This window comes from Diospyros lotus, chromosome 7 (assembly GCF_014633365.1).
Source record: "Diospyros lotus cultivar Yz01 chromosome 7, ASM1463336v1, whole genome shotgun sequence".
NCBI lineage: Eukaryota > Viridiplantae > Streptophyta > Magnoliopsida > Ericales > Ebenaceae > Diospyros > Diospyros lotus.
In genome coordinates, this window is record NC_068344.1 from 34,185,681 (window position 1) to 34,213,635 (window position 27,955).

The 27,955-nt window shown below is 35.9% G+C and overlaps 1 protein-coding gene across 3 annotated transcripts; it reads right to left on the reverse strand.

The window, feature by feature from the left end:
- Nucleotides 1–4,786: 4,786 nt before the first annotated feature.
- Nucleotides 4,787–8,245, reverse strand: LOC127805739 (zinc finger CCCH domain-containing protein 39). 3 transcript variants are annotated; one of them, XM_052342495.1, is made up of 3 exons: nt 7,835–8,245; nt 6,646–7,598; nt 4,787–5,334 (listed from the first exon to the last, which is right to left on the reverse strand). In XM_052342495.1, exons 2-3 carry the CDS (start codon nt 7,589–7,591, stop codon nt 5,078–5,080), a joined length of 1,203 nt encoding a protein of 400 aa, XP_052198455.1. In that variant the 5' UTR covers nt 7,592–7,598; nt 7,835–8,245; the 3' UTR covers nt 4,787–5,077. The 3 variants fall into 3 exon arrangements, with proteins under 3 accessions (XP_052198455.1, XP_052198456.1, XP_052198454.1); XM_052342496.1 differs by having other exon boundaries at nt 6,646–7,609; XM_052342494.1 differs by having other exon boundaries at nt 6,646–7,628.
- Between the last annotated feature and the right edge of the window lie 19,710 nt (nt 8,246–27,955).

The window sequence follows — 27,955 nt, forward strand, 5'->3', positions numbered from 1 at the left end:
AGATCAAATCAGAGAAATAATCGGTCTCTTTTAAATATAGGAGAACAAAATTCAGACATCTAAATTATAAAAAAAAAAAAAAAAAAATCAAAGGTGTATTACATAATATATTTATTTGTATTGTATAAGTATTAGTCCCTTGGGTACCATTAGAACTTTTGATTTTAACGTTTCTTGTAATTCCACACAGGGAGATTAGCTAAATCTTGCAACTACTCCTGGGATTAGGTAATCTCATGCCTGAGAGTCAGGACAGGACAAAAAAAAGCATAAATGGCCTTATCTTATGAGAAATTCTATTCCCAGCCATTATTTTTATTGTTTAGAGTCATATATGTACTTAAAATACTCTCTTTTTAAAATTCATTTTTATTTTTAGAGTCACTTTCTCTCTTAATTAATTACCAGTCGGTCATATGCAGCCACTCACACATTCATAACGAAGACAATGCAACAAAACACACACATCAAATTTAATACAATTAAAAAATATATATATATAAAAATAGAAGAACACACGTATATACACAAACACACATATATATATATATATTAAAAGTCACATATGCACCCAATACACAAACATAAATATATATATATACACACATATATATATGTGTATCTGCATTATATATGTGTGTATATATGTATTTTTTATTTTATAATTTATGAAGAGTCGTGAGTAGAAAAGATGAACATGAATTTACCCTTACTAAATTGAAGATGAATACGAATTTCTAATGAAAATGTCTGCATTTTGGTTATAATTTGTGAATTAAAATTGTTGAGGTTTGAAAATGTGTTATAGAGATGAATGTATGTGAATGACTATGACTGTGTAGAAGAGGGTATTTTTAAAAAATATTAGTTACAAAAAGTTATTAAATTGGTTGTAAAAAGTAAAAGAATAAAAATAATTTTTTAATAATTGCGGAGAGAAAAAAAAATAGCTGCAAATATAATTTCTCTTACCTTATTTTCTATTTTCAAAAATGCCCTCAATATTTTCACCTTTTTTCTTGATCAAGTGAGATTAATGCCAAGAGGTCAAACCAACAATAAGAAAATATCCTTTGAAGCTTTATCATTGGTAATCACATGCTAAACTAACCATTGCCGTTCACTGTCGACACCTCTTGTCTAATATGCAGATTTTTATGTTGACCAATTATTGAAATATTATCATTTTATTTTAATAAGTAATGAGATATATTTTTTTATTAATTCATTTTTGTTTGTGTCATATACAAAGTCGATTTTGAGAAGTTAAGAGCCCTAAACAAAATTTTATATGAATCCTAACATCTCAGACCCCTAATATTATTTAATATTATATATATATATATATAATATGAGATGAGCTCATGCCAATAAAGTCGGAACTAGTCTTGGTGGGGGCCCAAAACAACTGCCTTGGTTGCCTACCCTCAAGGCCAGCCCTGATCTTATACTTATAGGTTTGAGTGTCCCTTACTAGTATTGGTAACTGATCTTACAATTTCAATCATCTTTCGATTAAGTGATGTAAGTGTTCTAATCTCATATTTTTGTTTTTGATCCAATCCACCATTTTTCATATTTTCAACCCTTTGTTGCTCAATCTGTTTTACCTTCCTGTATTTGAATGTTTGATATTCAATGAATTTTTTAAATGAATTATGAAAATCTCCAAGAAAAATGAGTAAACTATTTATTTACCAGATGCAATCTTAGACTACTTATTTGTTAAAGATTAAGAATGAAAGATTGATGCTCGTTTTGATGTGATATATATAATAATAAAATAATAATACATTATACCAACTTTTACATAAAAGTGCATTCCATCTTTTGTAAAACAAAAAGTAACTCAACATTCGAATATTATGTTAAAACTAATATGTGAAAATGTTTATACGAGTATCAAGATATTACATGCATATTCAAAATAACAATAACACAAACACAATTTATAAGTACGCAAGAATGTTATGTTACTTATTGATGGGTAACAGAATATTTGTCCGCCAGTGAAGGAGTGCGGGTCCCATGCACGTGGGGTCCGTCTCTGCATATGGGCTCCACGTGCATAGGTTCACGCCCCTTTCATTGGTAGGCAAATGTTATGTTGCCCGTCGATGAGGAACATAACATCATTATATAAGTACGTGAGAAACATATAATATTATCATAAGAACATTTATGATATTGCACCAACTAACCTTTTCTATTGTCAACCATGGGAGATGCCATCAATCTCCATTTCTTTCAGGACTCTTCAACATTTAAAATTTGTGAAAATAACGCTATAGAATGCTGAGAGGCGCAGAGTGCTGTGTCAACAAAATAAAGAAATGTGCATGCATAGAGCTGTGAGTGTTAGGGATTTAGGGTGTATTAAGGTTGGCCTTAAGGGAGTTAGTGGAATTAATTGTAGTGGAAGAATGGGGGCTCATGGGGCACTCTTTAAGCATTTCTAAGTATTTAATCGAAATTACGAGGTTGTGGGAAGTGGGAGAATGTATGAATTGAGATTTAATTGGACGGCATTTTGGTAAAAATACATATAAGATCAAAGTATTACTACATATTACATCGATCAAGATATGAAAGATATGAACTAAATCCAAGTAATATCTTCATATACCAAACGCCATAGGGAGTATAATACTATATAGGGCAATTCTGTTGGCAGCCAGTATTTTTACTCTTCAAAGCCTGCATCGCATCAAATTCCACACTAATTTTAAAATTTTTATTTTACCCATTCTCCGACCGCTAGCTTTCGCCTCGCCTCTCTTTTCTCTCTCACACACACAAACACATACATATATCTATATACACACACATGTTGTTGGGTCGGCCATGGCGACCGACCCCCCTCTCCCCCCCCCCACACATGCACTCTCTTTCTCTTACACACAAACACATACATATATATATATATATACACACACACACATGCGGCCACCATGGCCGACCCCCTCTCCCCTCCAGCTGGGTCAGCCATGGCGGCCGACCCCTCCTCCCACCCCCACACACACACGAAAATCATGGCCGCAGCCATGGCAACAGTCAGGGAACCCAGCGTTCCTCGACTCGACGAAGCCGGGGAAAGATGGGTTCCCCAACTGGCCCAAGTCGGGGAACAACGGATTCCTCGACTGCCAGCAGTCGGGGCCTTTTTTATTTTATTTTTATTTTAATTAATTTTTTGTTATAATAAAATAAAATAATACAAATAAATAAATTTTAAATATCTACATTTTAAGTAATTATAATGTAGGTAATTTTAAATTTTAAATTATTGTAATTAAGTGTTTTTAATACTTAAAAAATATAAAATTAGGTAATTTATCTTATTGAATTACTTAAATACACATATATAAAAATCCTATCATCATTTAAAATAATTTTTTTTAAAATATATGTATCTTTACCTAATTCAATAAGATAAATTAATTAATTTTAATTCTTTTAAGTATAAAAAATTCAACTATTTTAATTAATTTAAAATAATTTTAAAAAATTATTTTAAATGATGGTAAGATTTTTAGATATGTGTATCTTTAAATAATTTAATAAGATAAATTAACTAATTTTAAATTTTTTTAAGTATTAAAAATTCAATACGAAAATTTAAAATTGCCTAAATTATAACTACTTAAAATGTAGATATTTAAAATTTATTTATTTGTATTATTTTTAAATTTTATTTTATTATAATAAAAAATTAATTAAAATAAAAAATAAAAAAAGGCCCCTAGCAGTCGGGGAACCCATTGTTCCCCGGCTTGTGCCAGTCGGGGAACGTTTGGTTCCTCGACTGCCAGTAGTCGGGGAACCCATTGTTCCTCGGCTCATGCCAGTCGAGAAACCCATCTTTCCCTGGCTCGGTCCAGTCGGGGAACGTTGGGTTCGTCGACTACTGTCATGGCCACGGCCATGATTTTCGCGTATGTGTGGGAAGGGGGGGGGAGAAAGAGTGTGTGTGGGATGGGAGGGAGGGGAGGGAGGGTCGGCCCAGCAGGCAGCAGCTGGGTTGGCCATGGTGACCACATGTGTGTGTATATATATGTATGTATTTGTGTGTGTGTGTGAGAGAGAGAGCGCATGTGTGTGGAGGAGGCATATGTGTGTATATATATATGTATGTGTTTGTGTGTGTGAGAGAAAGAGAGAGCGCATGTGTGTGGAGGAGGGGGAGGCTACCATGGTCGACCCAGCAACATGTGTGTGTGTATATATAGATATATGTATGCGTTTGTGTGTGTGGGAGAGAAGAGAGACGAGGTGGAGACTGGCAGTCGAAGAAGGGGTAAAATAGAAATTTTAAAATTGGTGTGGAATTTGATGCGATGCGAGCTTTGAAGAGTAAAAATGCGGGCTGCCAATAGAATTGTCCAACTATATAATTCTATCATTATTTTACCATATCACTAACCCTGTCCAATGACCATTTTATCCTACAACCCAAACGGGTAGAAAGAAATGTGGTGCAAAAGAATTGCATTGCATTTCAAACTTAAAGGTTTCTGTACCCCTAGGTATCTTAGACTTCACCAATTTGCTCTTACCAATTTGCTCTTCTATTTTAACCCATTCATTCTCAAGTGTATAAGTTGAGAATTCTAAGTTGTTACTACATATCAACATGTGGGAACTGTAAGTACTTATGATTTAGCATATAAACAATCCTAATAGAAAAAGTAAACTAATCTCTTGTGATAAATTTCTCAAAAAGGGATCTGTTCTAGTTTGATAAGGAATAGGTTCTATGCTCCAAATCATCATCTAAGATTCAGAATCCAGAAAACCACAAAATTTCATTATTTAAATCATAGACTAAATAATTACAAATTCAATTCATAGAAAAAGAGATGCAAGATGAAAATCTATAGATCAGGTTAACATCATTGATGCAACAATGGTTACAAACACACCGGGCAAAAATGGCAATGGATCCCGCTGTTCTTTTGGTTCTCTTCCAAGATGAATGAAGGTGCTTCAGATTGTCCAACGTTCCTTAATCTAATCAGATGAAATATGGGGATAAAAACTTCAGGGTCCAATTCCCCGAAGAAGAAGATGACAAGCCTCAATTCTTCACTGTTCTTGGCGAAATCCGAGGTGGCGTTAGATCATCGATCCAGTCAGCATAAATGCGGTTGATCTTCTTGGTTGATTTCCAGTGTGAAAGGCCCTTCTTACCATCACCACCAGTCTCCTTTGCTGGAGCAGTAACAACTACTTTGCTAGTAGGAACATCATTACCCGGAACAGAAACAAGTTTTGTTGGGGTTTTTGAGATATTCACTGCCTCAGCTTCAATCTGGCCACCAGACGCCTGCAACTCTGGTGAACGAAAATGCAGCGAGATTAGGCAACCAACGAGCTACTTTAGAGAAGGCGTTGTGCATGTGATAGTCAGTCATCCAAACTAGAAAAATGCCTTGAAGCTAAATTAACAGAATGTGTAATCCGATAAAGATAAACATATATGAACCTAGAACAATGTCCAGATGCCATTATACAGCTTCAATTGTACATAGAGGAAGAATTAATTTTGCAAATAGATAGATATTAGTTGACTAGTCCCATAAGATTCAGAAGCACCGCAATGACAAAATAAATGTCAATTTAGCTGTTGACCACTTCAAAATAGATCATTTAAGCAGCAAGCGGAAGTAATTTTACACTCCCCAATAAGACAGTTCACTCAATTGACAACGGATGCATGGATCTCCTATGATCAGAATGCACTGTACTGAAAGCAATCTAGAGGGATTCTTATTTCATGACTCCAAACAATTAAAACAAATGAACTTGCTAAACACGCCCTTTTACACCTGAAAAAACTTCCCCTTATTGCCCTGCAAACATTGCCAAGATTCTCATAACATATTTATTATGGCCTCACTGAAAAAGGTTTCTGTCCCTAACAGGATTCAAGATATCACCACCATTAATCACAACATATATGATATACCCTGTCTAGTAACTAGTTTACCACCTTGTTTTAAAGCAAATGGCAAAATGTTAGATGGTCATTACTTTTTGATGAGCTAAATAGACATCTAGCCCAGGGAAAAATGTTCGCCAGTTAGTTCATTCTTGCAAGCTAAATAGATATCTATGATGGTTTTCCGAGAAGCATGTGTCATGTTCAATATTAGCAGAACGCCTTAATCCAGTCTCCAAACAGGGCTTCCTGCTTTTAGTTTTCACTGCTGTTGTGAGCAATAAATGGAAATCAAAAAATTGAAATACCAAACAATGAAACTCACAAGAAACCTTAAACATCCAACAAAGAAATCAATGGGTAATTAGATAAATAACGAACTAGAGCTACAAATAAATATCAAGAAACCATTAAATAGGAATAACGATTTTATGTCCAATTGAGGGAGTCTGAACAGTCCCAGGGAGGGTGTTTCGGATTCCCACATCGGACTGCAAATCGCAACACATTAAATAGACTTCAGGTATCATTATGTACAGTGACTATAGTCCAAAAACGGCTCCAATGAAAAAATTAAAGCTTCAGTTCCATCTAACAATAAAAGGACACAACCGAAATCAATGTCATAACAAACAAAGATTTTCACAAGAAGAGCAATCACAGAACATTCATACTAATAAATTCAGCCAGAAAATAGATAATACCTGACAGCCCATGAGCAAAGTGGCATCTCTCACCGAAGGGACAGAGACCTGTGATCTCAAACTTACTACATAGCTTCGTCTTCCAGTATGAAGGCCTCATGTTAACTCGGAAAGCATCAGAACTGGAATTAACATGCTTATTAACTTCAGGTTGATCAGACCCACTTCTATGCCCCAACATAGGTCCTGTTGTTCCAATGCTTATTGCAGAACTTTCTCTAGGCCTCTCCATCTCAGACCTCATCATCTCAGACCTCATCATCTCATTCTTAAACTTTGATGGATCTTCATGAAGAAAATTGCACTTCTCCCCATAGGGGCACTCCCCTCCGTTGTAAAACTTCTTACAAATTTTCATCCTATGTATTATTCTCTGATCATCATTCCAGTTCCCTGCCCCCTTATCCTTTTCCCGTGCAGCAACAATTTCTTGCCAATTGGGTGGAGGCTCTCGCAAATCTTCAGGCCCATGAGCAAAAGTACAATGCTCCCCGTTTCGACAACTACCCTCCAAAAATTTCAAACACATGCGAGTCTTGTAAAAGATATGGCCTGTTCCACGATTCCCATGAGGATTTGGCATGTTCATCCTTGGATTCACAGGTGCAAAAGGTGCAGCATTCGGTTGGTTGTTTCCAGAAACTTTAGGTCTTTTGAACGGATGTGCATAATCAAGCTGTGGATTTGAGTCCATGTCTTCGTTGGACAACGGAATTTGAGGCCAGGAGTTTGGCATGTTCATCATGGGATTCATGGGTGGAAAAGGTGCAGAATTCAGTTGGTTGCTTCCAGAAACTTTTGGTCTTTTGAATAGAGGTAAGTAATCAAACTGTGAATCTGAGCCCAAGTCTTCGTCATTCACTGGAATTTGAGACCCGGAACCACCAAAATCACCACCAGGAAAAGGAAAAGGCATAGAGGGTGGTGGAGGATCAGAATAACTCATAGTTTCTCTGAGGAAAAACTTTTATAAAGATTTCAGTCTGGGTCACAGAACACTAATATCAATCGAATTCAGTTAAACGCCAATCACAAATTAGAGAGAAACTACAATGGCGATGAAGAATCAACAAACTTCAAATCTAAGAATTAATCAACGAACCAAAAAGGAAGAATTGAGAATAGCCAGAAACGGATTTCCCCAAAATCAAACCCTATATAAGCAAACGACGATGAAGAATCAGCAAACCTGAATATATGTGCTTGATCCAGATTCCAGAGAAATCCAACTGAGACTTGATGATGTTCTAACCAATTGAAAGTCTATGTCGGCAATGGAGAACTAGGAAGCCTGTTGCTTCCAGAAGAATGGTGAAACACCTAGAACGAAAAATTTGCCCAAAACCCAATATTATATAATAAGAATTGGAAACAAAATTCGAATTGGAATTGAATTTTGGAGAAGCATGAAAGTTCAGAGCTTCCTATATATATACAGAGATTATCGGTATCTGAAAGCCAAAACAAATGATAAAACTATATATATGTATCTAAACAGGTCATAGAATCCAGGTGGAGCTGGAATTGAAAACCTAGCCGCCTACAGCAAAACCTAATCCGGAACCCTATGGCTTGAGCAAAACCCTAAAGCGGCCATGGAAACGCCTGAACCCTAATAGTGTTTTTAATGGGTAATTAATAATTATGATTTATTATAATCAAATTAAAAGTAAATAAAAAATATTTAATTATTAAATAAATTGTAAAAACCACGATCCCACTCAAAGTTTAAATTAATCACAAAAACTACCTTCGTGTTTTTGATAATAACAAAATTATTTCTAACATTAATTATTTTATAATTGGGTCCTCTTCTACTGCGACGTCTCTGACAAACTCATTGGAAGTTGCCCGACTCTAATAAAGTATCGTGGCGTGACATGGTGGGTTATAGGCAAATGATAGGCTTAAGTGTTGGATGACACAAGGCTAACGTGCCCAAGAGTAACAAGCATACGAGGAAATGCAACAACGTGAGACAATGTGTGAAAGAATAGGGCTCGATAGCTGAGGCACCCACACACAAGGTGACGGTTGGCACGTACGGATGCGGTTGGACCCAATGGAGGGGGACGGATGCCACGAGGCACATATATGTTGGCGGGCCGAGACGTGCGGGACATAGGGGCAATCCGAGAGCTTTGGGGGAAGACAAGGCCAAAAGACGGGAACGATTGTAGCACCGCGCGGGCATGCTTGCCCAATGCGTGCCCACGAGGGCCATGCGTGCACCCATAGTCGTGGCAATTGCGACAAGTGTCAATCAGGCGAGCTATGCAACCCAACAGACGATTTTTTCACGTGGTGCATGCAACCCTTGTGGGTCTGAAATGATAGTTATGGGGCGTATCCGCTTGTAATTGCGTAGTTTATATATATATGGCTTGAGAGATGATTTTGGTAGCTTTTAAAGAACATAGCCTGTGTAATTCTTTGTATTCTCGAATCTGAATATAAAGTTGAGATTTTCCTGTATTCTTTATGTGTGCTTCCGTGTTGGTCCCTTAGGGTATGGCCATTAAAGAGGGGGTGAATTGAGTGATTAATTTTTTTTAATTTTAATAAATATTCTTGATTAATGATTTTATTGAAAAATATATATTTGATAAATATAATAAATTATATTTGAGATTAATAATAAATGTAAGTCACAAAATATAACAAAAATAAATACAATGAGACACAACACAATTTATAATAGTTCGTTGTCTTCACACATACCTAGTTTACTTTCGCAAGGTTTAACCACCCTTGGGGTTCTACTAAAATAATTTCACCAAGATTTCTACAATATCTCACATTGAAAACTAGATACACACCTATATTACAACGGGTTCTAGGCAACCACTACACCAAGGTTTTCTTCTTAACTTACCTTGCAAACTAGATTCACCTAAATTTTAATGGTTCTAGGAAATTTATACAATCCACAATAGTAATTTAAATGTTACAAATAATTTATCCACACTTTGACACAAATAAGTAATTAAGAACAAATTATACAAGATAATAATATTTAAATAAATAAATAAATTTATAATCTCAAATTGAGAAATTCGGATTTGTCGTAGAAGACTTGAAGAACTTTTCTCCTCTTGCCTTGTGCCTCTTTGGTGGATGTGTAATAATATTTTGAGAGCCTTGGATTGCTTGGATGCTTTGCTTGAAAGCATTTGAGAGTTTTCGGGTGTTTTAGATATGCAATGTAAGTAATTGGATGCTCAAAAAATGAGTTTGTGGGGTATTTATAAGCATTTTAGCAACTAAAGAAAGGGTTAATATGAAATTTGAAATTTAAAAAATGTTTAGACTTTCTCAAACAATAAGAAAACATATCTCACATTTAATTTAAAATAAATGTATTTTTTGTATGAGAAATCAAGATTTGAAAATTCAAATATAAGCTTTTGAGACATAAATGATTAAAACAAGAAAATATATCTAAAAACAATCTCCTTTAATTCAAAATAAATTTACTTTTTGTATGAGTAAGAGAAAATGTGTCTACAAATAATTCTCCTTTAATTCAAAATTTGAAAATTCAAATATAAACTTTTGAGACATAAATGATTAAAAAAAAACATGTTTAAAAACAATTATCTTTTAATTCAAAATAAATTTACTTTTGCATGAGTAAGAGAAAACATTTAAATCATAAAAATATTTTTGTTAATTATCAAAATTTAATTAATATGAGCAAGTTAGCTCAACATTCCGTTTATATTGTGCATTAACCCCATTAGGTTGTTGGCTGATCTAAATGGGTAAATTTAGAGCTATCACAAGGTTTTCGACCGGAATTCAAGGCTAGTCTTGTGACAAGTTGGTATCAGAGCACAAGGTTTAATGTTGTGCAAAGAAGCGGGAAACGTCAATGATGAGTGGAAACGAAGCTGTTCGTGATCGAGTTGCTGGTCTAGAAGCTCATGTGGGAAAGAGAGACCCCACTGACGAAGTCTCATTAACATAGAAAGTGGTAGAGGCAGCCTCGTCCATAGAAGATCTGTAGGCCTTAGTGGACGATTTGTGCACTTCTCTAAAGAACAGGGTCGTGGCTTCAAATGAGACCTTTGCGGCCAAGATGGCTGAGCTTGAGGTGGACTTGAGCCTGCAAGTAGAGGCACACGAGGTAACCCTGAAGGATCAAATAGCCTCGCTGGAAGCTGATGCTTTGCCTAGGAAGCATGTGCAAACGATTGTGGCAGCAATTAGCAACTTCAATACTCTGTTCTTGGATTGGGTTCAATAGCAAGCAAAGGCTAACATCCAATATTAGAAATTGGTTCAACAGGTAACTGAAGACGTGGTGCGGCGTTATTGGCTCAATGACGGCTTGTTGTGTGCCAAAAGGGGCCGGCTGTACGTGCCTTGTGGCGTAGGCTTGCAGCAACTGCTAATAAGGGAAACCTATGACATGGCATAGGTTGACTACCCAAGAACCGCAAGGATAAAGGAATTGCTCGCATGCAACTATTATTGGCCCAAGATAGATAACGACATAGAAGCCTATGTTAGGACCTACATGGTATGCCAACAGGACAAAGTCGAGAGAAGAAGAGAAGCAGGCTTGTTGTAGCCTTTTCCACATACATTGGTTCTGCCACCCACACAATTTCAAAATAAAAGAGAAATAAACTAACTACAAAATAAATCTTCTACACCGCCCTCAAAACAACACCCTTGGATTTTGAGGCTGGAACATCTCTGTACACAATCTAATTTTGGGCTTTAGCCCCACTGGAGTCGCCCTCAAAAATGTTCTTTCCCTTAACTAGAATGACATGAATAAACAATGTGAGTCACAAGGCTCAGTAAACATATAATACAACAAATGGGAAATAGAATTAAGGCATGGATAGACCAAAATAAAGTACACCAGACTCCCTAAATATAAATAAGAATCACTGATTAAATACCCATCATTAATATCACTCCCATGCCATTATCATTATGCATCTCATGCAATATTTCATTTTTCATGAATACATAGATTCTCATGCATCACATCGACCCTCAAGGCCTTCCATTCACATGCACGTATACATATATATATATATAAATCATTTAGCCATTCATTTGACTTGAGCATTTCCTATTGGGTTTATGGCCACTTTAACCCACGTCAGGTGCTCCTTTAGGATATCATTTTCTCATCCTGCGAAACATAACCATCGTGCAAAATAATATGTGCACAAATAATAATATCCATGTTATGCATCACACATCATAAGGTTTCCTGACCCCTAGTGTGACATTCCTTGAATGAAAATGAGATGAAACAAACCCCATGGAGACCTTTAATGAGACTCAATGACATCTTGGGAAAAATCCATAAAAATTCAAGAAGTTGAAAAAGTAACCCATTAACTAAAAAAATGGTTTTTCGAAACCACAACAAGAACAAACCCATGATCATTACCACATAAAAGGCATTTTAGCAAACATTTAGAAGAAATAGCTATTAGAGACTTGCTTGAAAGAAGAAGGAAGATATGAACTTGCACTTGAAGAGAAATCTAAAAAGAATAACTTGCCTTTGAAGCTTGAACCAAAGAAGAAGAAGCACCCCTCTAAAGTTGGAAGTCCACATTTTTGAAGCTCCAATACAAAAGCAATGGAAGAAAAAGGAAATTGAGGACAAATGAAAAGAAGAAGAGGATATTGGGAAATGGAGGGATGATGATGAGTGAAGAAAAAGAACATGGCAAGAAAAGTGAAGGGTATGGCCTTCACGTTGCCTCCCAACTGCTCCCACTCTCACGTTTCTTGCTTCCACAATTGCTCTCACTTGCACACACACACACATCTCAAAATATCTTGCCCTTTTAAGGAATTTCCCATTTTTTCATTTTCTTTTTCCTTTTTCTTTAATCAACCCAATTTATTATACACATGGGCCTAAGCCCAAATCAAGCATCCACCCATATTAGGCCTAAGCCCATTCAGTCCACAACTTTGGGCTCTTCCACACATTTAAAGTCCATTTATATGGGTTTATCAATTTTAATTATACTTACATTAATCATTCAACAAAATTATTATTTTGATTAGTTTGTGTCTTTATCCATGTAATATCCTAACATTTTGAGAATAATAATAATTAATTTTATATTTAAAATATTTTTAACATAAATTAGAAATTATAATTGAAAAAAAAATTAATGGGTTTAGAGTTAGTGGACTAAATTGAAAAAATAAAGACTAAGTAAATGGGCTTAGAGTTAGTGGGCTAAATTGAAAAAATAAAGACTAAGTAAATGGATTTAGAGTTAGTGGGCTAAGTTGAAAAAAATAAAAGGCTAAGTAAATGGGCTAATTAGTAGGTTAAGAAAATAGATTTAAAATTAATAAATTAAATAAAAGAATAATCTATTTAGAAGAATATTTAGTGAAAAATAATTAAGGTGACAAAAATTAAAGATAGTGAGTGAAATAATTGAGAAATGTTGGAGACAAAGTAGAGTGCGGACAAATAATTAAAGATTATGAGTGAGATTTAGTGAAAAATAATTAAGAAAGATTACAAAATAATTAAAGATGATGGGTGAAATAATTGAGAAATGTTGGAGACAAATTAAGGTGTGAGCAAATAATCAAAGATAATGAGTGAAATAATTAAGAAATGTTGGAGACAAGATAGGGTGTGGACAAATAATTAAAGATTATGAGTGAGATTTAGTGAAAAATAATTAAGAAAGATGACAAAATAATTAAAGATGATGGGTGAAATAATTGAGAAATGTGGGAGATAAAGTAAGGTGTGGATAAGTAATTAAGGATTTTTAGTGAGATTTAATGAAAAATAATTAAAGATAGTGGGTCACTACAATTATGTTAAGCTTAATTCAACCTCCTATAAATAGAGAAAACTTGAAAGGTTTAAGGACTTAAATTAGAAGGAGAAATGTTAAAAGAAAGATTTGAGAGTGAGAAAGAGATTTGAAAAAGAAAAAGAAAAAAAAATAGAGAGAGAGAGAGAGAGATAAAAATACCAAAAAATTTCTAAAAAAATCCTATAGGTTGAGTTTAGTAGTTTGTGTGAAAATTTGTGGTAGAAGGCATTGTTGGATGCGCAAATCGAGACTTCGTCGCAATATAAAAGAATACCGAATCACTCTGAGGAAAGGTAAGTTATCTTCAAAAATTTCTTAAAAAAATTCAAATATATGAGAATGATATTTTAGAATTTTTTATGATGAAATTGGAAGAGAAATGCATGATTAGTATTTATTATGAATTTTTGAGGCAATAGATGCTTGAAAATCAAAGAGAAAATGAGAAATAAATAGAATATGGATTTTGAAAATTATGAGGAAATTTATGGGGCTTAGGAATATTGTTTTAGGAATTATTGTGAAGAGAAATTGAGAAAATTTTATGAGAAACTATTTATTTCATAACCTGGAGGAAATAATAGAAGAAAATGGGAGAAATTAGGAAAATTAGAGAAAATTATAAATCTGATTTTTTTAAGTAATTATGATGCCCAGGATATGTCAAGGTTCATAATTGAGAATGATTGGAAGTCCGATGCGAATTTTGAGGCAAAATTATGTTAGGGGCAAAATTATCTTTTTGCAAGGTAAGTGGTACTTCCCAATTGAAATTAGTTTTATGAAAATACTTGGTTTATAAGTGGTTCGATCCAAAACCTGATTATACGTAAATGATTTTATCATGTTGTCATGCCTTGATGTGAGTATGTCATGTAGATTGCATTTACATGTTTAATTTATGAAATATGCATATGAGCATGATGAGATTCACGGTCATACATTGCAGGGGTTTGGGATTAGGTACTGGCTCCGTTACTTTGCCAATGGTGCACCCATACACCTCGGTCTGGTAGGGAGACTGGAAAAATGGCGAGTAATCTTAAGGTGCAGTCGACCCAAACATAAGAGTTATGATGTTATGTGCATTGCATACATACATGAGCATTAAATGTTTTGTATCCTTACTTAGATGATTCATCATCTAACCTGGGCTTTGCTCCTGGAATATTCAAACGTTCCAGATGAAGATAGTAGCAGAAACAAGGATGAATGAGGCATGTAATGGCACTTAGCAAAGTGCATGATGAGTTGTATGATCAGTTGAACGTATGTTATGTTGCTCATGTATTTAAATTCTGCTACTTCGAATTCTAAATATTTAAGAAATGATGATGTAAAACCCGATTTAGGGTTAATGTTAGTTGAGAACTTATGATTAAGTCATGCTCATAAATTTATGTTCTCGTGATGTAAGAGCTGAATTTTGATTAATGTTATGATATTAGATTCGATTCTAGCTTTCGCATTTAATGTTTATGATAATTCTCCTTGGAGATAAATGAATGGAAATTTTGGGATATATAAGAGCAATGATATGGTTTAGTCTTAGTTTTAGTAGTATGAAAAAAAAAAAAATTATCCCAGAATTGTCCTGAGTTATAACGGGTTCGAGAAACGGGGCGTTACAATCCACACACAAGATATTTTTTACATGGTTAATTTGAATGATGCCCGAGATGCAACACGAATAATAAAATATTAATAACCATCCTCAACCCACTAACAGGTCATTATAGTTGGTTTCGATGGACTTCATAATCGATTTTCCCAAAGTGGATGGGAAAGACATGATCATGGTGGTGGTGGATCGGTTCTCAAAATATACAGTGTTTATGGCTACACAAAAAGCATGCAAGACCGAGATCACTGCTGAGCTATTTTTCAAGCATGTGGTCAAGTGTTTTAGGCTACCTGAAGACATTTTCAATGCCTGGGATGCGAGATTTACAAGTTAGTTTTGAACTTCGTTGTTCAAAATAATGGGCTCTAAGTTGAAATTTTCAACAACAAACCATTCTCAAATTGATAGTCAAATGGAGAGGGTGAATGCACTGTTGTAGGAGTACCTCAGACATTATGTGACAACAAGCCAAAGGAATTGGGTAAATCTCTTGGACACTACTCAATTTTGCTATAACTTGCATAAGTCTTCAACAACGGGTAGGAGTCCGTTTGAATTAGCCATGGGCCAACAGCCTTTAACGCCTCATGAAGTGGCTAGGACGGATGCAACTAGTTGATGCCCTACTGCATACCGATAGGCCAAAGAGAGGCATGACTTGCTTAAGGAAGTGCAAGACAACTTGGACAAAGCTCCTCATCGCATGAAAAAAGTATGCAGATCAAAGGAGACGACCCTTGGAATTTGTTGTGGGGGATAAGTATGTCTGAAATTCACCCCTGCCCCCCTCCCCCCAAATTTGGAAGCAAATCACCAACAAAAAGGTGCATCGTGGGTTGATTCTGAGATTTGATGGACCCTTCGAGGTAATGCTACGAGTTGGTGTTGTGGCATACAAATTGCTATTCTCGAGAGGCTCAAAATACATCCAACTTTCCATGCGAGTTTCTTAAAACCTTACTATGAAGACAACACTCATGGTCTAGTGCAGGTCAATAAGGCTTTTCCAACTATCCAGGTGCATCATGATCGTGAGATTGAGGCAATTTTAAACCATCGTATGTTGGGGGCAAGCAAGAAGAACATGCGTGTGCAATGTTGTTTTACTTTTGTGTACTTTGTTTTGATGATGAAAAATAATATTTTATTTAATCCCTAATTCATGAATCAAGATTGTGGTTTTCAACATAAATAAATTTCAATATCACTTATTATTTTGTGAAAATGAAAACCAAATGAATTTCAAGTATTGATATTTCAAAGTCATATTTTTCTAAGTTTGAAAAGTTAGCACCTTATAAGGAGACATATATGAAAATATTTTCTTTTTAAAAAACTAACTCCCGGTATTTCATTAACTAACATTCATTAGTGATAAAATGAATTTTTTAAGAAATAGAAAGTATATATCTTGGAGGTGGTAAAATGCAAAATCCTAAGTTTGTACTAAAATCCAAATTCTACTTTCTTATTCTTATGGATTTTGATTTTTTAGATATTTTTATTGAATTCAAATGGGGTACTTTCTTATTTACATTTATGTATTAAAGTAAATGGAAGGTAAAATATAAATTAAACAAAATAAGGACATTTACTTATAAATAGTCGACTATGTGGTTCGGTGCTGTCAACTATGTCCTAGGATAATCGACTATGCTTGAATGATCTGTCGATTATGTGTGCCTTCTGTCGACTATATTTCATTCTGTCGACTATTGTGTAAAGATAGTCGACTATGCTATTTATTCTGTTGACTATGCATACACATGATATTCAAAATTTTCTTCATATTTTTATATCTGTCGACTATATGAATGTGATAGTCAACTATTGATGAGGGGTTAATATTTCCTAAATCTTAATGAATTATATCCCCATTTTGACTTTATAATTATGCTTAAAATAAATAATTATTCATATTACATATTATTACAGGATAAAGCAAGGAAGTTGACTTCTACAATTAATTAGGGGCATAAATCGAAGACGTTGGATTACCCATTAGTGTTGCTCAAAATCATGGGCCAACTATGGAGTCTAGAGGATGTTTCAAGTGCACTTGGTCCAACTATCAAGTAGAATCCAACATAAAAAAAAGGCCCAAGACCAACTAAAAGCCCAAGACCAATCAAAGGCCCAACAAAGCCCAATTTGTAGAAGACTTTTCTTTATTTTGTATTTTTTTTTTATAAATGTTTTACCACCTAAAGTCTTTTGTATTCTTATGAGAAGTCCATCATCTAAAGTCTTTTGTATTTTTTTGTCTTTTACTTAATTTTCTTCCATTAGTTAGGTGAATGTTTTGTTGAATAATTGTGTGGCTTGTAATGCATCTTGTGGGCTATAAATAGCTCACTTTGGTGCATTTGTGAGGAGGTGGTTATTACTTAAATCAAAGTTTAGTTTTGTTCTTAGAGTTTCCCTTAGAGAATTGCTCTTATTCTGTAATACCCCAAGAGCCCAGAGAAGTTAGTATATATCGAGGATAGTGTAAGGAAAGAAACAACATCAGCTGGATACCTTTTGGGCTGAATGTTGGCAAAGAACTCCCAAGTTAAGCGTGCTTGACCTGGGGTAATCCAGGGATGGGTGACCCCCCTGGGAAGTTCGTGTAGGCCCATCAGGGTAAGTTGTTCCGGTCATTCCTATCGCTCGAACGGGATGTTACAAGTGGTATCAGAGCCGACCCTTGGCGAAGGCGGTCCGATGAGGGCGGGGAGTGGCGCCGGGGCTTGAGGGCCTGTACAAGGAGCGGCTTCTGGCAGGCTTCTAGGATGGCAGCCCCCAAGGGGAGAAGGTTTGGGACCAGTTGTAAGGTCGCATGATGAGGACGTCATGTGCTCAAGGGGGGAGAATGTAATACCCCAAGAGCCCAGAGAAGTTAGTATATATCGAGGATAGTGTAAGGAAAGAAACAACACCAGCTGGATACCTTTTGGGCTGAATGTTGGCAAAGAACTCCCAAGTTAAGCGTGCTTGACCTGGGGTAATCCAGGGATGGGTGACCCCCCTGGGAAGTTCGTGTAGGCCCATCAGGGTAAGTTGTTCCGGTCATTCCTATCGCTCGAACGGGATGTTACATATTCTCTCTCTTGTTTTCTCTTGTAATCTTACTTCTTTTCTTTCTTCTTTTAAATTCTTATGTCATTTATTGTTACTTTATTATCCACCGCCTAAATGGCCAGTTAATTTTTGCCTTTAAATTTCTGTAATTTTAATTCTTATCTTTCAATTATCCACCGCCTAAATGGCCGGTTAGTTTCTGCTATTTCAATTCTTGTCATTTAAATTCTGTTATTTAAATTACGCCATTTAAATTCTTGTTAATTAACTTTTAAATGAAAATGAGTAGCTAAACTTAATCTTGGGTTAAGGCAAGGACAGTGTCCAACGCCAATGATTCTCAAAGAAAGCTGCGCTTAAAATGAGTATCATTAATTTAAATTTCAATATGAGTGAGTTTTAATTATTGGGAAATCACTAGGTTTGGATTGGAGCGTAAGCCTAACTTAGAGCTTTCATGTCACGCATGAGAGTTACTAGAACTGGAAACACTATCATACCCAAACCCGGATGATTAATTTAGTTGTTTTGTATATTAATTGTAATTAGATTTATGGTAGTTGCTTAAATTAGAATCCCGCATATCATGTATGTGGATTGCTTAAACTAGAACTATCATCTCTAATTGCATTTAGTAACAAACCCTCATATCTGAAATTAAATTAATGTTACTAACCTTGTTTGCTAAAATTTGGGAATCAATGGGTTGGTGCTGAAATTGTCTTAACTCAAGTGCTATCCAATTTAATATCCTCACATTAAACATTTATTTTAATTTCTATCTTACTTTATTTTCTAATATTTGTTATAAAAAAAAATTCATAAAACAAAATCTTGTTACCAATTCATCTAAATGCGTGTGCGTGTGTGTGACATTATTTTGCTTTTGCCATAAATAAATCTCTCAGTGGACGACCTTGACTCATCCAGAAAATATAAATTTAAATTTGAACTACAACTGCACTCATACACTGACGAATATAAACCTCTCACCTAAATAAAAAAATAAGGCAAAAATTTGGTTAGGCACTCTCCCACCTAGATCTATAGGAACTTGGAGAGAAATACAAGCAACTTTTTTAAAAAAATACTTCCCTGCCAACAGAATTGCTACTCTTCAAAGACAAATCATGAACTTTGCCTGTAAACCAAATGAAAATTTTGCTCAAGCATGGGAAAGGTTTAAAGACCTTCACACTTGTCCTCACCATACTTTTGAGCAATGGAGAGTGGTCAGTTTCTTTTATGATTCACTCACTCCCCAATTGAAAATGCTAGTCTCTATAATGTGCAATGGAGAATTCTATGAGAAGACTCCAGAAGAAGCTTTTCACTTCTTTAACACAGTGGCAGAGAATACAAGAAACCGGGAAGTTGGTCCAACATTTGTTCTTGATTCAAGAGAAAATCCACAACCTAGAGGGAGATACCAACTGAGTGAGAGTGACGATTTAAATTCAAGACTAACTGCTTTAACAAAGAAAGTTGAAAACATGGAACCCAAAAAGGTGCAATCCGTTAATCAAGTGGAAGTAAAGTGTGTTGTGTGTGATGCAACAGACCATTCAACTGAAGAATGTCGTACCCTACCTTCTTTCAAGGAGGTATTGTATGGGCAGACTAATAACAATCATTCACACAACTTTGAGGGGAGACAAAATCAAAATCAGAGTGAAGCCTATTATGGGAATAATAAGAACTACAATTCATACCATCCCAATAATAGAAATCACCCCAATTTTTCTTGGAGAAATGATTCTGGAAATCATTCCCAACCTCTCTTCCCTCCACAACAACACTCCTTCCAACAAAATCAAGGTTCGACATCCAATACTTACCAACCTCCTCATAGGAGATCTTTGGAAGATACCTTGCACCAGTTCTTCCAAAGTTAAACAGTCATCAACAATCATGTTGCTCAGCTTGTCAAAAATCAAGACCAAACAAATAGAGCTGTAGAAGACATTAGGAGCCAGTTGACCAAATTAACACAAACGTTGAGTGTGAGAGAACCCGGAAGGTTTCCATCCCAAACCAATCCTAACCCAATTAGACAAACCAACCAGGTAGAAACCTCAAATAGTGAAACCAACACTCATGAACAAGTGCAAGCAGTGACTACCCTAAGAAGTGGAAGAGTAATTGAAAAACCAACTGACCCTGGGATAAACCAACATGTCGCTGAAGAAGAAGAGCCAAAAGATCATGAATCCATCGTGGAGAAAAATGAAAAAAATGAGAAAAATGAGAAAAATGAAAAACAAAAAGAAAATGGGAAAGAAATTCAATACAGGCCCAAACCACATTTTCCATAAAGGTTGAATCATCTGAAAAAAGAGCAACAAAATACAGATATATATGAAGTGTTTAAGCAAGTGAGAATCAACATCCCACTATTGGATGCAATCAAACAAACACCTTCATATGCAAAATTCTTGAAAGATCTGTGTACTGTCAAAAGAAGAACAAATGTGCATGAAAAAGCTTTCCTGACTGAACAAGTCAGTGCCATTCTCCAATTCAAAACTCCTCCCAAATACAAAGACCCAGGCTGTCCAACCATTTCATGCATCATAGGAAGTCAAAAAGTTGATCAGGCACTCTTGGATTTAGGAGCTAGTGTCAATTCGTTACCATACAGTGTGTATCAACAATTGGGATTAGGTGAGCTCAAACCCACTAGAGTGTCCCTTTAGCTGGCTGATCGATCAGTCAAAGTTTCACGAGGAATTGTGGAGGATGTTCTAGTACAAATCGATAAGTTCTACTTTCCAGTGGACTTCATCGTTTTGGACACACATCCGCATCAGGGGCCTCAGCCTCCTGTGCCAGTCATCTTAGGCCGACCATTCCTTGCCACGTCAAATGCCATCATCAACTATAGGAATGGAATTCTGAAATTGTCATTTGGAAATATGACCTGATGTGGAGAATGAAACTGAAGAAGCTTATCTGATACAGACATTGAGTGAGGAGTACATTAACTGCGAATATATTCAGGAAAATTTTGAGTTGGAGGAATTTTTGGAGCAGCAAGATTGCTCTCGAGAGAAAACTGAATCTGTCTTAAGCTGCTCACCCGCACCTGAAAGGAAACCATTGCCAAACAACCTGAAGTATGCATTCCTAGGAGAAGGAGAATCTTTGCTAGTGGTAATCTCATCAAGTCTGAATCCTCAACAGGAGGAAAAATTACTGAATCTGTTAAAGGTACACGAGGAAATTCTAGGATGGACTATAGAAGAACTGCATGGCATTAGTCCCTTAATTTGTACCCACAGAATTTTCTTGGAAGAAGATGCAAAGCCGGTTAGACAAATGTAGAGAAGGTTAAACCCAAACATCAGGAGTCACTGTGATAGCAAATGAGAACAATGAGCTCATTCCTACACGCATCCAGACTGGATGACGGATGTGCATAGATTACAGGAAGCTCAACTCTGTGACTAGGAAGGATTATTTTCCGCTTCCATTTTTGGATCAGGTGTTAGAGAGAATAGCGGGACATGCCTTCTACTGTTTCTTAGATGGGTATTCTGGGTACAATCAAATTGAAATTGCCTTAGAAGATCAAGAGAAAACCACGTTCACATGTCCATTCGGGACATTTGCTTACAGACGAATGCCATTTGATCTGTGCAATGCACTTGCAACCTTTCAAAGATGCATGATGAGTATTTTCAATGAATTGGTTGAGAATGTGGTAGAAGTCTTCATGGATGACTTCTCAGTGTACGGAAACAGTTTTGAGAGTTGTTTGGAAAATTTGGAGAAAATTCTGGTCCGGTGCAAAGAAACGAATTTAGTGCTCAATTGGGAGAAGTGTCATTTCATAGTTACTCAAGGAAGTGTTTTGGGACATATTGTTTCTTCCAGGGGTATTGAGGTTGATCAGTCCAAGGTTGAGTCAATTCAAAAATTACCCGCCCCAAGGAACGTGAGAGAGGTTAGGTCTTTTCTTGGCCATGCTGATTTTTATAGGCGATTTATCGCTTCATTCAGTGCCATAGCCAGACCTTTATGCCGCCTCCTAGCCATTGACATACCTTTGAGTGGAATAGTGAATGTCAAGTTGTTTTTGAGAAGTTGAAGAAATCACTCGTTTCTGCACCTATCATTAAGTCCCCTGATTGGTCCTTCCCATTTGAACTTATGTGCGATGCTAGTGATTACGCGGTAGGAGCTGTGTTAGGGCAGAGGAAGGATAAGAAACCTCATGTGATATACTATGCTAGCAAAACTCTGAATGAGGCACAAAAGAATTACACCACTACAGAGAAATAGTTACTAGCAGTTGTCTTTGCCCTGGACAAGTTCCGATCTTACCTCGTAGGGTCACTAGTGATCATCTTTACTGATCACGCTGCTTTGAAGTATCTGTTCACAAAGCAAGATGCAAAACCCCGTCTCCTCCGATGGATCTTACTCCTCCAAGAGTTCAATATTGAAATCAGAGACAAGAAGGGAGTCGAGAATGTGGTGGCTGACCATTTGTCAAGAATTTCGAGTCAAAATCTCACACAATTTGATGAACCAATCCATGACAATTTTCCTGATGAGCAATTATTTGAAGTGAATGTTATTCATGCATCATCTGTTGTCCCTTGGTATGCCGACATTGCAAACTACCTGGCAACTGGTCTGATCCCAGACCATTGGAGTAAGCTAGATAGGCATAAATTCTTCAGAAAAGTCAGAACTTTCTTTTGGGATGAGCCCTATCTCTTCAAGTATTGTACTGACCAAATCGTCCGCAGATGCATACCCGATCATGAGCAACAAAGTGTCATGAATTTCTGTCATACTCTTGCATGTGGAGGCCATTTTTCTATCAAGAAAACAGTTGCAAAAATTTTTCAAAGTGGATTTTATTGGCCGACACTGTTCAAGGATGTGTACAAGTTCTGTTCAAGTTGCGATCGATATCAAAGGTTAGGAAGTCTGTCGAGGAGAAACATGATGCCATTACATCTGATCCAAGTGTTAGAAGTTTTTTACTGTTGGGGTATGGATTTTATGGGCCCATTTGTCAATTGATTTGGTCATAAATACATCTTACTTGCTGTCGACTATGTGTCCAAATGGGTTGAAGCAATCCCTGCTAGAACAAATGACCATAGGACTGTGGTGAAATTTTTTAAAGAAAACATATCCAGTCGATTTGGGATGCCACGAGCAATCATCAGTGATGGGGGTTCCCATTTTTGTAATAAAGTTGTGGCAGGATTAATGAAGAAATATGGTGTACTGCATAAGGTTGCAACACCATACCATTTCCAAACCAATGGTCAAGCCGAGTTAGCCAATAGGGAGATTAAGTGCATATTGGAAAAGACTGTTACTGCTAATCGTAAGGATTGGTCCTTACGACTACTAGGCGCTCTTTGGGCGTACAGGACAGCTTACAAAACAATTTTAGGAATGTCTCCCTATAGGCTAGTATATGGTAAATCTTGTCATCTGCCAGTGAAAATTGAGCATAAAGCATATTGGGCAATTCAAAAGATCAACAAGAGTCTAACTGAAGCAGGCCTCTCTAGGAAGCTCCAATTGAATGAACTCAAGGAAATTCGGAATGAGGCATTTGAGAATGCACGATTGGCCAAGGTTCGCATGAAAGAGTTACATGATCGACACATTATTCGAAAAAGCTTTCAGGTAGGGCAACATGTACTCTTGTATGATTCTCGATTGCATCTATTTCCAGAAAAATTGAAGTCTCGATGGGTTGGCCCCTTTGTAATCAAGTCCATCTCAGGATATGGGGCATTTGAGATAGAAAATCTGGAGTCATGACAACTTCTTACAGTCAATGGTCATAAGTTGAAACCATACCAGGGTAGTATTGAGAAGAATGAAGGAGTTGTGGATTTGGATGACGCACCATCATCTGATGAGTAATGGCAGTTTCATGTCGTCTGGGAATCTGACGTTAAAAGACCACCTTTCCATTTAAGTTAAATGGATGTTTCTAGATTTAGAAAAAAAAAAAAGTATATAAAAAATTTGTTTCTTTTCTGCATTACTTAAATAGTGTTCCTCTGTGTGCAGTCTAAATAAAACTTTTGCATACGAGTTCATGTATTGAAGACCGCCAGGTAATCTTCTATTCTTTTATTGCCGATTGAGGACAATGCGCAATTTAAGTTGGGGGTAAGATGTACTTAAGAATTAATTTATTGGTATTTGAAATTGATCCATTGTGCAAATAATTTTGGTTGACTTTATAATATTGTCTTGTGTGGTATATATGATTTTATCGGGCCCCTAAAAAAAATTAAAAAATAATAATAAAAATATAAATATAAACAAAAAACAATAAAAATATATATAAAAAAAATTAATTGAGAGAGACAGAATTGACGCTGGTGGTAGCCATTCTTCTCGGGCAGTGCAATCACACTGTCCTATAGAGAAAGAGGCACACTGCCAAATGTTGAAAAATGAGACGCTAAACGACACCAAGCCTGACGGTGCAATTATAGCATGCGTCGAGCCGAGTGTCGAATAGTGATGCCCATTGCTCTATAAGAGACTCCAAATCTGTATGAGGTAAGTCACCCTTCTTGAGCTCAATCTTCTCTCCTTTGTGTTATTCTCCGATCAGGTACTCTCATCCCTTTTGTAAAATTTCTAGTTCTTTACTTTCTTCTTATTAGAGTTTTCTTTAAAAAAAAAAAAAAATGGATCTTCAGTTTTCAAAAATTCGCAAATACTATCCATCTCTCCCGCAGAATGATTTAAAAAAAATTTTATGCTGCTAGATGTGAAAGACTTAGGCTTTTAATGCGTAATAACATCCCTGAAGATATTCGTTGGCTGATCGAAGCAAAAGTTCGATTAGCTGGCGAAACTTCACTTAGTTTTAAGCACTTCCCGAGCTTAGGGAAGAGTAGTTTTGCGAAGAAACGAAGAGATAAAAGAGTGAATAGTTGTCACAAGTGTGCTCGTTGGACCTGTAACACTTGATGCAAATCTGTGGGGTTTACGTCCGTAAATCGAGAAGATAAAATTAGTTTCATAAAGGATGGACTGAGTAAGGAGTCATTGGATGATATCCGATTGACTCTTGAGACGCATCCATGTGGAATAGTGCAAAGAGAACTTCTTGCTTTATAGACCCAGTTCATAAGTAACCGCCAACGCTATAGTCTTGGGAATCTGACTAAAAACGACCATGTTTGCCAATCTATAAGAAAATTGGATGGGAAGCTTATCCTCGCTTCATAGAAAGTGTTTAAGCCGTTTCTGGACGTAAAACTAGAGGAAGATGTGAGCCACAATCACAACTACTTGTACATAGGCATGATTTTTGTTTGTATTTATTTCTTGTTGAATTGTTGTATAGCCACTTTTGATCGCCAAACATTTTTCCAGGGCATACAAAGAAACAAACATGGAAGGCAAGTTAGTTCGTCAAATCAAAACCATATGTGTACTTTGTGGCTCTCAACTTGGGAATGATATTTGTTACTCACTTGCAGCAAGCGAACTAGGCCAAAAATTAGGAGAGAAAAAAATTAATTTGGTATATAGAAGTCGTGGACTGAATGGTTATGTTTCACAAGCTGCATATCTTAGAAAATCATATGTGGTAGGTTATGCCAATCCCTTTGGCTGAACCACATATTTCTGGGATTACACGCGGTGAACTTATAGAAACGACTCCTATGTCTGAGCGCATGGCTTGTAAGATTTATCAGTCAGACGCTTTCATTGCTTTACCAGGAGGTTTTGGGACACTTAAAGAAATCTTTTGTATAATCTCCTGGGCCAAGAGTAATCTCCATACCAAACCCATTGGACTTTTAAACGTTAATCATTTCTTCGATGGGTTGCTCTCTTTTCTTGATCAGGCTGTGGATCAAAAGTTCATTTCTCTTTCAGCAAGAAAGATTCTCATTTCCGCATCCACCATTGATGAGCTGCTAGAGAAACTACATGCTTATGTTCCACAGCACGATCCTTATGAGTCTCGAATAGATTGGTCTAAGGTAAGCAGAAACAAGCGCCAAAGGGGTCCGATTAATTTAGATTTATCCCTGTAAGACAAGTCTTTGATGAGATGGTTGAGTAAGGAGTACTTTTTGTACTCTTGAGACGCATCTCCTATGACTTGTATGAAATCTTTTTCTATCTTGTGTTCTTAAAAAAAAAAAAAAAAAACTGTGGAATGTTGTTAAGCGAGTCTATGATAAGATGGCTGAGTAAGGGGTACTTTGTACTCTTGAGACGCATTTTGTTTATCTTATGACTTGCATGAAGTTTTTATTTTGGTGTGAAAATATAAAAATATATATATATGGTATGCTCATTTGTTTGTTTGAGTTTTAGCAGTTCACAGTAAATCTATAGACTTATAGAGTTACAGGTATTCCTAACAACCCTATTTTATTACTGCAATTCAAGTTTAAGATTAGACCATGGCTGGTGTATAATCCGATTGCTAAGGGACTAGCAATATTCAAGTTGGGGGGTGTGATAGAGGGGTTAATATTTCCTAAATCTTAATGAATTATATCCCCATTTTGACTTTATAATTATGCTTAAAATAAATAATTATTCGTATTACATATTATTACAGGATGAAGCAAGGAAGTTGACTTCTACAATTAATTAGAGGCATAAATCGAAGACGTTGGATTACCCATTAGTGTTGCTCAAAATCATGGGCCAACTATGGAGTCTAGAGGATGTTTCAAGTGCACTTGATCCAACTATCAAGTAGAATCCAACATAAAAAAAAAGGCCCAAGACCAAGCAAAGGCCCAAGACCAACTAAAGGCCCAAGACTAATCAAAGGCCCAACAAAGCCCAATTTGTAGAAGATTTTTCTTTATTTTGTATTTTTTTTATAAATGTTTTACCACTAAAGTCTTTTGTATTCTTATGAGAAGTCCATCATCTAAAGTCTTTTGTATTTTTTTGTCTTTTACCTAATTTTCTTCCATTAGTTAGGTGAATGTTTTGTTGAATAATTGTGTGGCTTGTAATGCATCTTGCGGGCTATAAATAGCTCACTTTGGTGCATTTGTGAGGAGGTGGTTATTACTTAAATCAAAGTTTAGTTTTATTCTTAGAGTTTCCCTTAGAGAATTGCTCTTATTCTCTCTCTTGTTTTCTCTTGTAATCTTACTCCCTTTCTTTCTTCTTTTAAATTCTTATGTCATTTATTGTTACTTTATTATCCACCGCCTAAATGGCCGGTTAATTTTTGCCTTTAAATTTCTGCAATTTTAATTCTTATCTTTCAATTATCCACCGCCTAAATGGTCGGTTAGTTTCTGCTATTTCAATTCTTGTCATTTAAATCATGTTATTTAAATTATGCCATTTAAATTCTTGTTAATTAACTTTTAAATGGAAATGAGTAGCTAAACTTAATCTTGGGTTAAGGCAAGGACAGTGTCCAACGCCAATGATTCCCAAAAAAAGCTACGCTTAAAATGAGTATCATTAATTTAAATTTCAATATGAGTGAGTTTTAATTATTGGGAAATCACTAGGTTTGGATTGGAGCGTAAGCCTAATTTAGAGCTTTCATGTCACGCATGAGAGTTACTAAAACTGGAAACACTATCATACCCAAACCCGGATGATTAATTTAGTTGTTTTGTATATTAATTGTAATTAGATTTATGGTAGTTGCTTAAATTAGAATCTCGCATATCATGTATGTGGATTGCTTAAACTAGAACTATCATCATCTCTAATTGCATTTAGTAACAAACCCTCATATCTGAAATTAAATTAATGTTACTAACCTTGTTTGCTAAAATTTGGGAATCAA